This window comes from Schistocerca nitens, chromosome 6, assembly GCF_023898315.1.
Source record: "Schistocerca nitens isolate TAMUIC-IGC-003100 chromosome 6, iqSchNite1.1, whole genome shotgun sequence".
Taxonomy (NCBI): domain Eukaryota; kingdom Metazoa; phylum Arthropoda; class Insecta; order Orthoptera; family Acrididae; genus Schistocerca; species Schistocerca nitens.
In genome coordinates this window covers 606321777-606335117 of record NC_064619.1, presented here as the reverse complement: position 1 = coordinate 606335117, position 13341 = coordinate 606321777, and the positions used below count along the sequence as shown (strand labels likewise).

The following is a 13341-nucleotide window of genomic DNA, read 5'->3' as shown; positions in this document are numbered from 1 at the left end:
GACAAACATTTCACCATTGTCATTATGAATCACAGTGACTACCTGGTGGACGGCCTCTGCCATTTGTCTGACTCCTCCTGGTACAAACTCTGCCATAATGACTCCATCACAGAAGTCCAATAATGAGGGATGAGATTCTTTCAGTGGGAACACAATAACCAGGTAGAATGAGGCATCCAAGATTGTTGGGTTTGTGTATTTGGAGAGCATGTAGAAGATGGATGTGCAGATCTATCATAGGGGAGAGGAGGGAAATGTATTCAGGTGAGAGGTTCTGGGAAGGGCCTAAGGCTTTCAGCAAGCACTAGAGGTTATATCGGACATCTGGGATGGGATTACTATGGCAGAGTTTATAGGTGAAGGTACGTTGGTTAGGATATGATCAATTTTGAGATTGTTTATACCTGTTTTGTTTAGTGAAGCCATGTTGGAGGTAAGGAAGACCTGGAAGGTAACCAGGAGGTGATTAGGTGCGAGATGGGTAGGATTATGGTGGCATGAACTGGGAGAGGCAACTACAGAGGATTACCCCATTTGTCACCCATCACCACCCTAGACTGGAATGACTGAACCAAATCCTTCTTCAGGGCTTTAATTATTGTCTGTCACAATGCTCTGAAATGAGCAATATCTTTCCAAATATCCTTCCTAAAGTAGTATTCCACTGATTACTCAACCTTCACAACATGCTAGTCCGTCCTTATGCCAATTCCAATCCCAACACTTTGCCACGGTGATCATATCCCTGTGGAAGACCCAGGTGCAAGACCTGTCCAATCCAACCACCCAGCACTTTCTATTCCAGGCCTGTCACAGTCTTATCCTACACTATCAAAGGCCAGGCCACCTGTGAAAGCAGGCACGTCATATACTCGCCCTGCTCCAATCATTGCATGGCTTTTTATAGTGGTCTGACTACCAGCCAGCTGTCCACCAGGATGAATGGCCACTGCCAAACTGTGGCCAAGAGCAAAATGGACCACCCTATGGCATGACATGCAGCTAAACAAAACAAGGTTGATTTCAATTGTTGCTTCACATCCTGGACTTTCACCACCAGCTTTTCCGGACTGCATGTGTGGAAGTTATCCTTACAACACATTCTCTGCCCCAGAAATTATCCCTGCTCCTTTGCTCCTCTCCTTTACCACTCACCATTCCCTCTTCCCCCTCCCAGACAGCTCTGTGCATGGCAACCTTGTCTGGCTACCATTAGCCCTGCATGCTCCTCCAAGTCATTCTGGATTGCTGATTGTGTTTGACAAAACACCATTGCGTCCTGTCCAGAGTAATCAGACAGCAGTCGTGTGCACAAGGTATGCTTGCATGTGTGAACATGTGTATGTTTTCTTATATTTTTTGGAGAAAGCCGTGGTCAAAAACTCAACGTGTATCAGTCTTTTCATTGTGCCTGTCTGCAACTCAACATGTCATCTATATTGTAGTAGCGATATGTGCTTTTCATAATGTTGTAGAAGTATATCAGACATATTGAGAATTAATTTGTCGATTTCAGCAAAGAAGGACACAAAAATTTATACCATCTTTTGCCAAGGAATTGCTGTGCACTCTGAAAGACATACAGGAACAGAAATTCTTTTCAACTGTGGACAGTTTTTACAATTCAAGTACTTAAAACTTAAAAAGTTATAGAGAACCAATTTCAGTAAAATTTTAGGAACTGAAATTGCCTGATCTGATTTACAAGAGAGTGTACAAGCTGATAGTTAAATTATAAAAGAGTTCATAAATATTGATAGCATATTTGATGAACATACATTGTTGAAGCAGGTAATTCAATGCCAAAAAGTAGGTTGTGATTTAAATTCTGAAAAAGTACAAGGTAGTATTGGCGATAAGTGGAAAGCAGTTTTTAAGGTTATAGTTATCTGGCAGTTTGCTTGAAATTTTAGGGGAAAATTTATAAGGTGTTTCAAAAGACTGATATTTCATACTGCAATATTTCTAAAAAGCTTGAGTTCACAATATCTTTGTCTGGGATATCTGCTTCAGTTGAGAGAATTTTTTGAATTGCAGGGAACATTTGGTCTGCAGAAAGGGGTAGACTTTCATTACCTACCATTAAACATCTGCTGAATGTTAAAATTAAGTCAGAAGTCTGTTTTTGTGAGTTTTATGGTGTAATTAAAACAAAAAAGTAATTTCTGAAAAAAGTCATCTCTGGTGCAAAGTACAACTTAATAAATAAAGTTTCAGTAAACTGTTAAGACTTTTAGCTAATTTCAAAAATATGTCATGGGTTGGACCAGAAAGGAGTGGTAGTAGTGTATAGCCTGGGTGGAAACAAAAAAAAAAAAAAATGGTAAGTTAAGCCATAGAATAATACTGCCTCCAGTGATGTGCATCTGTTTTGCAGTACCTGTTTCTAACAGCCCCTGTATGATGGCATATACAGACAATCATCAACCTAGTAGTTCATCTGAACAGACAACCCATATCTGTTGATCCAATCTTGATTATCCCACGCCCACTGCAGTCATAATGGATGACGTCACTGAGTCAACATGGGAGCATGTAGGACTCACGTGCTGCAGAGCCTCATGTTCACAATGTCTTGTGAACAATGTGCTCCAAAACATAAGACATAAATTTAAATTCCACTTCAGACATTGCATTGTACTCTGAATGTATGAGGGTCATTCAATAAGTAAAGCCCCACATTTTTTTTCAGAATATAATTATTATTGTTGTTGTTGTTGTTGTTGTTGTGGTCTTCAGTCCTGAGACTGGTTTGATGCAGCTCTCCATGCTACTCTATCCTGTGCAAGCTTCTTCATCTCCCAGTACCTACTGCAGCCTACATCCTTCTGAATCTGCTTAGTGTATTCATCTCTTGGTCTCCCTCTACAATTTTTACCCTCCACACTGCCTTCCAATACTAAATTGGTGATCCCTTGATGCCTCTGAACATGTCCTACCAACCGGTCACTTCTTATAGACAAGTTGTGCCACAAATTCCTCTTCTCCCCAATTCTATTCAGTACCTCCTCATTAGTTACATGATCTACCCATCTATTCTTCAGCATTCTTCTGTTGCATCACATTTCAAATGCTTCTATTCTCTTCTTGTCTAAACTGTTTATCATCAAAGTTTCACATCCATACATGACTATACTCCATACAAATACTTTTAGAGAAGACATCCTGACACTTAAATCTATACTCGATGTTAACAAATTTCTCTTCTTTAGAAATGCTTTTCTCACCATTGCCAGTCTACATTTTATATCCTCTCTACTTCGACCATCATCAGTTACTTTGTTCCCCAAATAGCAAAACTCCTTTACTACTTTAAGTGTCTCATTTCCTAATCTAATTCCCTCAGCATCACCCGACTTAATTAGACTACATTCCATTATCCTCGTTTTGCTTTTGTTGATGTTCATCTTACATCCTCCTTTCAAGACACTGTCCATTCCATTCAACTGCTCTTCCAAGTCCTTTGCTGTCTCTGACAGAATTACAATGTCATTGGCGAACCTCAAAGTTTTTATTTCTTCTCCATGGATTTTAATACCTACTCCGAACTTTTCGTTTGTTTCCTTTACTGCTTGCTCAATATACAGATTGAATAGCATCGGGGAGAGGCTACAACCCTGTCTCACTCGCTTCCCAACCACTGCTTCCCTTTCATGTCCCTCGACTCTTATAACTGCCATCTGGTTTCTGTACAAATTGTAAATAGCCTTTCGCTCCCTCTATTTTACCCCTGCTACCTTCAGAATTTGAAAGAGAGTATTCCAGTCAACATTGTCAAAAGCTTTCTCTAAGTCTACAAATGCTAGAAATGTAGGTTTGCCTTTCCTTAATGTTGCTTCTAAGATAAGTCGTAGGCTCAGTATTGCCTCACGTGTTCCAACATTTCTACAGAATCCAAACTGATCTTCCCTGAGGTCAGCTTCTACCAGTCTTTCCATTTGTCTGTAAAGAATTCGTGTTAGTATTTTGCAGCTGTGACTTACTAAACTGATAGTTTGGTAATTTTCACATCTGTCAACACCTGCTTTCTTTGGGATTGGAATTATTATATTCTTCTTGAAGTCTGAGGGTATTTCGCCTGTCTCATACGTCTTGCTTACCAGATGGTAGAGTTTTGTCAGGGCTGGCTCTCCCAAGGCTATCAGTAGTTCTAATGGAATGTTGTCTACTCCAGGGGCTTTTTTTCAACTTAGGTCTTTCAGTGCTTTGTCAAACTCTTCATGCAGTATCATATCTCCCATTTCATCTTCATCTTACCCCTTCATCTTCATCTTACACCTAGTGATATATGCCTCTACGTCCTTACATATGTCCTCTAGCCATCCCTACTTAGCGATTTTGCACTTCCTGTCAATCTCATTTTTGACACATTTGTATTCCTTTTTGCCTGCTGCATTTACTGCATTTTTCTCCTTTCATCAATTAAATTCAATATATCTTCTGTTACCCAAGGATTTCTATTAGCCCTTATCTTTTTACGTACTTGATCCTCTGTTGCCTTCACTGTTTCGTCTCTCAAACCTACCTATTCTTCTTCTACTGTATTTCTTGCCCCTATTCCTGTCAATCGTTCCCTAATGCTCTCCCTGAAACTCTGTACAACCTCTGGTTTAGTCAGTTTATCCAGGTTCCATCTCCTTAAATTCCAACATTTTTGCAGTTTCTTCAGTTTTAATCTACAGTTCATAACCAATAGATTGTGATCAGAGTCCACCTCTGCCCCTGGTTCCTAAATCTCGGTCTTACCATTATATAATCTATCTGATACCTTCTAGTATCTTCAGGCTTCTTCAATGTATGCAATGTTCTTTCATGATTCTTGAACCAAGTGTTATCTATTATTAAGTTGTGCTGTGTGTAAAATTCTACCAGGCGGCTTCCTCTCTCATTTCTTACCCTGAATCCCTATTCACCTACTATGTTTCCTTCTCTCCCTTTTCCTACTATTGAGTTCCAGTCACCCATGACTATTAAATTTTAATCTCCCTTCACTACCTGAATAATTTCTTTTATCCCATCATACATTTCATCAATTTCTTCATCATCTGCAGAGCTAGTTGGCATATAAGCTTGTACTACTGTGGTAGGCATGGGCTTCATATCTATCTTTGCTACAATAATGTGTTCACTATGCTGTTTATAGTAGCTAACCCACATTCCTATTTTTTTATTCATTATTAAGCCTACTCCTGCATTACCCCTATTTGATTTTGTATTTATAACCCTGTATTCACCTGACCAGAAGTCTTGTTCCTCTTGCCACCAAACTTCACTAATTACCACCATATCCAACTTTAACCCATCCATTTCCCATTTTAAATTTTCTAACCTACCTGCCTGGTTAAGGGATCTGACATTCCATGCTCCAATCCATAGAACGCCAGTTTTCTTTCTCCAGATAACGACGTCCTCCTGAGTAGTCCCCTCCCGGAGATCTGAATGGGAGACTATTTTACCTCCGGAATATTTTACCCAAGAGGACACCATCATCATTTAACCATACAGTAAAGGTGCATGCCCTCAGGAAAAATTATGGCTGTAGTTTGCCCTTGCTTTCAGCCGTTCACAGTACCAACACAGCAAGGCCATTTTGGTTAGTGTTACAAGGCCAGATCAGTCAGTCAATCATCCAAACTCTTGCCCCTGCAACTACTGAAAAGGCTGCTGCCCCTATTCAGGAACCACACATTTGTCTGGCCTCTAGACAGATACCCCTCTGTTGTGGTTGCACCTACGGTACGGCTATCTGTATCGCTGAGGCACGCAAGACGCCCCCTCCAACGTCAAGGTCCATGGTTCATGGGGGGAGGATGCCCCTATATACACATTTAATATGGCCTGTGCACTATTGTTCTAATTTCCCATAAGCCCCACTAATAGTTAGCAGGTGAACATCCACATACTGCTACAATAATTTACTGTTGAACATCTATGAGCAGTAAAATTCTAACCACACCGTTCACAGTCTTTCAGATAAACTGAACAGACACTGTCATTGCTTCAACACATGGCCTGTTGGTGTAACACTTATGTCACTGTTAAGGTGATGCATTGTTGTCGTTCTAACCAACAAAGGTTCCTCATCTGAAACTCTGCCATGGACTGACTGTCTTGTGACCAAAAATCGGGCCCTTATATATCATCACAATAGTAGGTACTGAAACTACACATTGTTTGAAGTTAAATTTACAGAAATTACAATTAAAACTTAACTCATTAAATTAAATGAATACATCAAAAAATTATGTCTTTTTAACAGTTTCTTCTACTACAAGAGTAAGGTCAAATAATTTGTTTAAATCATGAAATTAACAATACTTTTGACAAAACTGTTAGTTATATTGGAATTAATTAAGGGCTGGCTTTGGTAACATGTTTCTGAAGAGAACAAAATAGATACTTTGAAATTACTAGTATTTCGTCTTCCAAATGTTTACAATTACTACAGAATTTATATTTGTTTGTATGTCGACAATAGAATTTATGTTACGGAACAATTACTAATTTCACCCTATAATGAAAGATACTCACTAGGAATAGTCAAAAGAAAATTAGAAAATCAATTACATATGTAAACCTAAGAACAAAATTAGATCTGGTGTTAAATTCTTTAAAACCTAGGGCCAACATTTCTCTTATATGAAAATGGACATTAAATTTGTGTGTGCTAATGGTAAATATTTAAAAGCAACAAAACGAATTTAAGGAGGCAGATGGCAAAACAAGAGGGGGAGTAAAATTATCCCAGCTTGCTTCGTCGCAGCATATTATTAAAGATTGATAGTTTGTAGTTGAGAAGGAGGTGGATATTGCACAAAATGAGTAGTTAGAAGAAAGGAATTTTTCAATAATAATTCATATTGTGAACTGGGTTTATTTTAGGTAGTGGATATTGCACAAAATGAGTAGTTAGAAGAAAGGAATTTTTCAATAATAATTCATATTGTGAACTGGGTTTATTTTAGGTAGTGGATGATATTTAGCAGTGCACCTTTTGCTCCAAGAGAGAAATGATGACTGGTGTAAAATAGCTCATTTAGGTCTGCTGGTTACTGAGAAATCAATGGTGCCAGAGTTTCAGTATTCTGATAATTAATTTTATGTGACAGAAACTGGTACCAAACAAGGAGAAGTATTTCCACACTTGCCAGGAGCAAAGCATTGGTTTATGTCAAACACATAGTTCTTATGGAGCAGTAGCATATTTTCTTGAATGTGATGCCTCAATGGTAAAAGCTCACACTGAAAAAATCTAATTCAGACTATACCAGTGATTAATAAAAGGCATGAACTGTGACAAGAAAGGCAACTTTCCAAGTATGGGCATATGCATGGAGAACATTTGTCACTTTGATCTAGATAAAAATTTGTGCTTTCATAGTTAAATATTGCAGTAAGTACTTTGCTAAGAAGAAAGAATTACAAGCAATAATAAGTATAATAATCTAATGTGATTCAGTGTCCTATTTATACTTTTGCCCAAGTGACTGGAGTTCAACCTTATCATTTCCATCTGTTTGAGTTTCAACTCACTGCTAATTATTCTTCAAATGATTTCAATGACAAATGTAATCACTTTGTCTCTTTCAGTGAAAAGGGTTCTTACGACAAAAGGAAATATGTATATAGTCCTGGTGACGTTGCTGAAGTAATTGAGTATGCTCATCAAAGAGGAATAAGAGTTGTTCCAGAATTTGATTCTCCTGGTATGTAATAAATAACTCATTTTCCTCTTTCTTAAATCATTTACTGAAATATTATTTATAATATTATAACATCTTCTGTATCTCTTCTGAGTTTCATTATGCAATCTCTGAGCTTATATTTCAATGTTTTATTTTGTTGTAGTTGTTGTGGTCTTCAGCCCAGAGACTGGTTTGATGCACCTCTCCAGGCTACTCTATCCTGTACAACCATCTTCATCTCCGAGTAGCTACTGCAACCTACATCCTTCTGAATCTGCTTAGTGTATTCATCTCTTGGTCTCCCTCTACAATTTTTACCCTCCACACTGCCTTCCAATACTAAATTGGTGATCCCTTGATGCCTCTGAACATGTCCTACCAACCGGTCACTTCTTTTAGACAAGTTGTGCCACAAATTCCTCTTCTCCCCAATTCTATTCAGTACCTCCTCATTAGTTACATGATCTACCCATCTATTCTTCAGCATTCTTCTGTTGCATCACATTTCAAATGCTTCTATTCTCTTCTTGTCTAAACTGTTTATCATCAAAGTTTCACATCCATACATGACTATACTCCATACAAATACTTTTAGAGAAGACTTCCTGACACTTAAATCTATACTCGATGTTAACAAATTTCTCTTCTTTAGAAATGCTTTTCTCACCATTGCCAGTCTACATTTTATATCCTCTCTACTTCGACCATCATCAGTTACTTTGTTCCCCAAATAGCAAAACTCCTTTACTGCTTTAAGTGTCTCATTTCCTAATCTAATTCCCTCAGCATCACCCGACTTAATTCAACTACATTCCATTATCCTCATTTTGCTTTTGTTGATGTTCATCTTATACCCTCCTTTCAAGACACTGTCATTCCGTTCAACTGCTCTTCCAAGTCCTTTGGTGTCTCTGACAGAATTACAATGTCAATGGCGAACCTCAAAGTTTTTATTTCTTCTCCATGGATTTTAATACCTACTCTGAACTTTTCATTTGTTTCCTTTACTGCTTGCTCAGTATACAGATTGAATAGCATCGGTGAGAGGCTACAGCCCTGTCTCACTCCCTTCCCAACCACTGCTTCCGTTTCATGCCCCTTGACTCTTATAACTGCCATCCTGGTTTCTGTACAAATTGTAAATAGCTTTTCGCTCCCTGTATTTGACCCCTGCCACTTTCAGAATTTGAAAGAGAATATTCCAGCCAACATTGTCAAAAGCTTTCTCTAAGTCTACAAATGCTTGAAACATAGGTTTGCCTTTCCTTAATCTATCTTCTAAGATAAGTCATAGGGTCAGTATTGCCTCACATGTTCCAACATTTCTACGGAATCCAAACTGATCTTCCCCAAGATTGGCTTCAACCAGCTTGTTCATTTGTCTGTAAAGAATTTGTGGCAGTATCTACATCTACATATATACTCCGCTAGCCACCAAGCAGTTTGTGGCGTAGGGCACAGTTCGTGCCAAACTCATATTTCCCCCCCTCTGTTCAACTTGCGGATTGCGCTAGGGAAAAAAGACTGTCTGAACATCTCAGTATGAGCTCTAATTTCCCTTATCTCTGAATGGTGATCATTGTGTGATTTAAAAGTTGGTGGTAATAATACATGCTCTACATTCTCGGTGAAGATTGGATTTTGCAGTTTAGTGAGCAGCCCCTTCTATTTAGTGCTCTGTCTATCTGCAAGTGTGTCCCACTTCAAACTTTCTATGAGATTTATATCTAAAAACAAAGATGATGAGACTTACCAAACAAAAGCACTGGCAGGTTGATAGACACACAAACATACACACAAAATTCTAGCTTTCACAACCAACGGTTGCTTCGTCAGGAAAGAGGGAAGGAGAGGGAAAGACGAAAGGATGTGGGTTTTAAGGGAGAGGGTAAGGAGTCATTCCAATCCTGGGAGCGGAAAGACTTACCTTAGGGGGAAAAATGGACGGGTATACACTCGCGCGCACACACACACACACATATCCATCCGCACATACACAGACACAGGCAGACAAGCCTTTACAAATGTCTGCTTGTGTCTGTGTATGTGCGGATGGATATGTGTGTGTGTGCGAGTGTATACCCGTCCTTTTTTCCCCCTAAGGTAAGTCTTTCCACTCCCGGGATTGGAATGACTCCTTACCCTCTCCCTTAAAAACCACATCCTTTCGACTTTCCCTCTCCTTCCCTCTTTCCTGACAAAGCAACCATTGGTTGTGAAAGCTGGAATTTTGTGTGTATGTTTGTGTTTGTTTGTGTGTCTATCGACCTGCCAGCGCTTTTGTTTGGTAAGTCTCATCATCTTTGTTTTTAGATATATTTTTCCCACGTGGAATGTTTCCCTCTATTATATTTCTATGAGATTTGTAATGCTCTCACAATGGCTAAATGTACCAGTCATGAATCTTGCCACTCTTCTTTGTACCTTCTCAATCTCTTGAATCAGACCCAACTGGTAAGGGTCCCATACAGACGAACAATATTCTAAGACTGGATGAACTAACATATTGTAAACTATTTCCTTTGTTGAAGGACTGCATCACTTCAGGATTCTACCAATAAACTACAATTTAGAGTTCACCTTACCCATTACTTGTGTAATCTGATCATTCCATTTGAGATCAGTTTGAATAGTCTTGACAGATGTTACTGCTTCCAAAGACTGGGTGTTTATTTTGTACTTGTACATTAATGGGGATTTAGTCTTGTTGCTTTTGTTGTGCACTGGTTATTAAATTTTCACTGTTGGACGTATTTTATCAAGGTAAAATTTCTTTGTGAGAGTGTAAATGATGTTTATCACATGCTACTAGTATACAATGTCCTACACTAGCATAATTATTCTAAAATGCTCAACTTATTGCACTCAGTCATAGCATAATGTGCAAATGCTCCATTTGCTTGTATGAAATTATTAATACACTTCACACTATATATACTGAATCCTACATTATCTTATTTCATGCACTTCAAAAGTAAACTAGCACATGCTCTTTAAAGTTCCATATTTGGGTCTGTTTCCTCTTTCCCCAACAGAGCTTAAAAATTGGGATCTTTTGTTTAGAAAAATGGGTGGAAATGCAGCATTTGACTTTAGTGTTTGATCCACAAGGCTGCCTAGTACCACATGATACAGTCTCACTCAGTGACATTTTAAATACCTAGAATCTAATCTACATTAAACAGGTTTAACACACATCACTCTCTTAGGGTACCAACATATCTTTGTAAATTTGTTCTGATTAATATAAAGACTGATTAAGTTTTGTTTTTCTGGATAAGCTTATTGTGATTTTCGACAGAGTTTCTCTGCATTACCTTTAATATTAAAAAAACGTTCTTGTACCAGATTTTTATTCATTTAAGAAACCAGCTTTTATTGTCAGTCACAGATGTTAATAGTTACTGTGTTGCTGATTGTATAGGTGCAGGCTAGATTTAATTATAAAATATATGTTATTTATGTATAATTCTTCAGGACACACAACATCCTGGGGAAAAAGTTATCCTGACCTGCTGACAACATGTTACAATAATGAAACTGGGTCTCCAGATGGAACATATGGACCAATTGACCCCACAAAGAACTTCACATATGAATTTCTTCAGACATTGTTTCAAGAAATTGTGGATGTATTCCCTGATGAGTATTTCCATATTGGTGGTGATGAAGTAGGATTTGACTGTTGGTAAGTATAAAATAAAATATGGTAGGTTTAAAACAGCCAACTGGTTGCATCAAAATTTTACTTTTACTAGGTGTCGATACTGACCAAGTGTGTCTTCATCAAAAAATTCACAGTTACATGTAGTAACTGATAAATGAATTTAAGAGCAATAATGCTCTCATCACATAAAGTACTTCATTAAGAAGTTAGTATTAAAACTATACAAAATGAAAGACAGTGAACCTGACATAAAGGTGGTAACTGCCAGTTGCATGCAGGTGCACATGAATATGATGCCACCTTCAGTGACTGTTATCTTTTGCAGTCCACAGTGGCATGTACCATGCTATTCCATGCAGCTATAATTCATGGCAGTCGTCAGCTTTATCAGAGTTACAGTGTTTTTAATGTTATATGGTTTTAATGTGAACTATTAAGAAGTATTTTATATGATGAGAGCATTACTTCTCTCAGATTTATTCATCAATTACTATACATAATCATGAATTTTCTGATGAACACAAACAAATATAGCTAGTGTCCAAATCTGGTAACAGTAAAATTTTTTTGCAAGTGGTTGGCTGTTTTATGCCTGTCAAATTCTTGGACAGTTGCTGTCTTACAGCCATGTTTAAAATTGTATAAAATTAGACAGGCATCAGGATAATGATCTTCAGGTCAAAGACAAAATATGTACATTTTTAAGAAGTATATGATCTGAAATTTTCTCACGCTTTAGAAATGGCCTTCCTCATTGGAGGAGGTGAAACGTGATTTTTTTTCCATCTTGGTTGCAACATTCATTGGTTGGCAGAAGTTGTGAATACATTAATTGGATTTCAAGTCCACATCAGATGACTGATCATGTTCAGAAAAGGAGCTACATCAAGTTTTATCAAAATTTTCATGATTCTCAAAGAAAATCAATTTGATTTGCTCTTTGCCTTTACAAATGTCTGCCTGTGTCTGTGTATGTGAGGATGGATGTGTGTGTGTGTGTGTGTGTGTGTGTGTGCGAGTGTATACCTGTCCTTTTTTCCCCCTAAGGTAAGTCTTTCCGCTCCCGGGATTTGAATGACTCCTTACCCTCTCCCTTAAAACCCACATCCTTTCGTCTTTCCCTCTCCTTCCCTCTTTCCTGATGAAGCAACCGTTTGTTGCGAAAGCTTGAATTTTGTGTGTATGTTTGTGTTTGTTTGTGTGTCTATCAACCTGCCAGCACTTTCGTTTGGCAAGTCACATCATCTTTGTTTTTAGATATATTTTTCCCACATGAAATGTTTCCTTCTATTATATTCATATCATTGATTTGATAGTTATTAAGAGATGAAGCCATGAGAAAGAAAAATAAAGGCATGGTTCAACCAGATTCAAATATGGTGGATGTCAGAGCAGAAAGTAAGCATTCTGAGAGGCCATAAACCAAATATAGTGTAGCTGTTGCTAATAGGGTGTGAAATCTGATAATGAGAGATAATTGTTGGATCAAGTGAAAGATTGCTGAATGCTTTGAGAGCATCAGATATTACCAGGAAACAGTGCCATTGGCCAAGTGCCAGGTACTGCTCATTGTTAAAGGCTCTAAGGCACTGCAAACTATATAATAAAAAATATTTTTCAGTAATATGTTACAGAATTTAAATTATGAGGAAACATTTGGAATGTATCCCATATGGATTTAAATTGTGGCATTCGGCTTCTTTGGGAAGTTGATATCAAGTTGTTTCTTTGAACAGTCTATTCTTAATGTTGTGTCTTGAAATTCTGGTGAGTTTCATGTGGCAAGGTTTGCAAACATGGCTTCTGCAAAGTACAGCTCTTATGGGCTTTCACAAGGCTCAGTTTGTAGAACCAAGCAATGGAAAATTCAGGATGGTTCAAATGGTTCAAATGGCTCTGAGCACTATGGGACTCAACTGCTGAGGTCATAAGTCCCCTAGAACTTAGAACTACTTAAACCTAACTAACCTAAGGACAACACACACATCC

General features: G+C 38.0%; 1 protein-coding gene across 1 annotated transcript in view; it reads left to right on the top strand.

Moving 5' to 3' along the window:
• LOC126263182 (beta-hexosaminidase subunit beta-like) overlaps positions 1-13341 on the top strand; it is a 156359-nt gene that overhangs the window by 101443 nt on the left and 41575 nt on the right. The window contains exons 5-6 of the mRNA XM_049960234.1: positions 7591-7706; positions 11163-11373. Coding sequence (XP_049816191.1) covers positions 7591-7706; positions 11163-11373 — 327 coding nt within the window. The remainder of the gene's footprint in view (positions 1-7590; positions 7707-11162; positions 11374-13341) is intronic.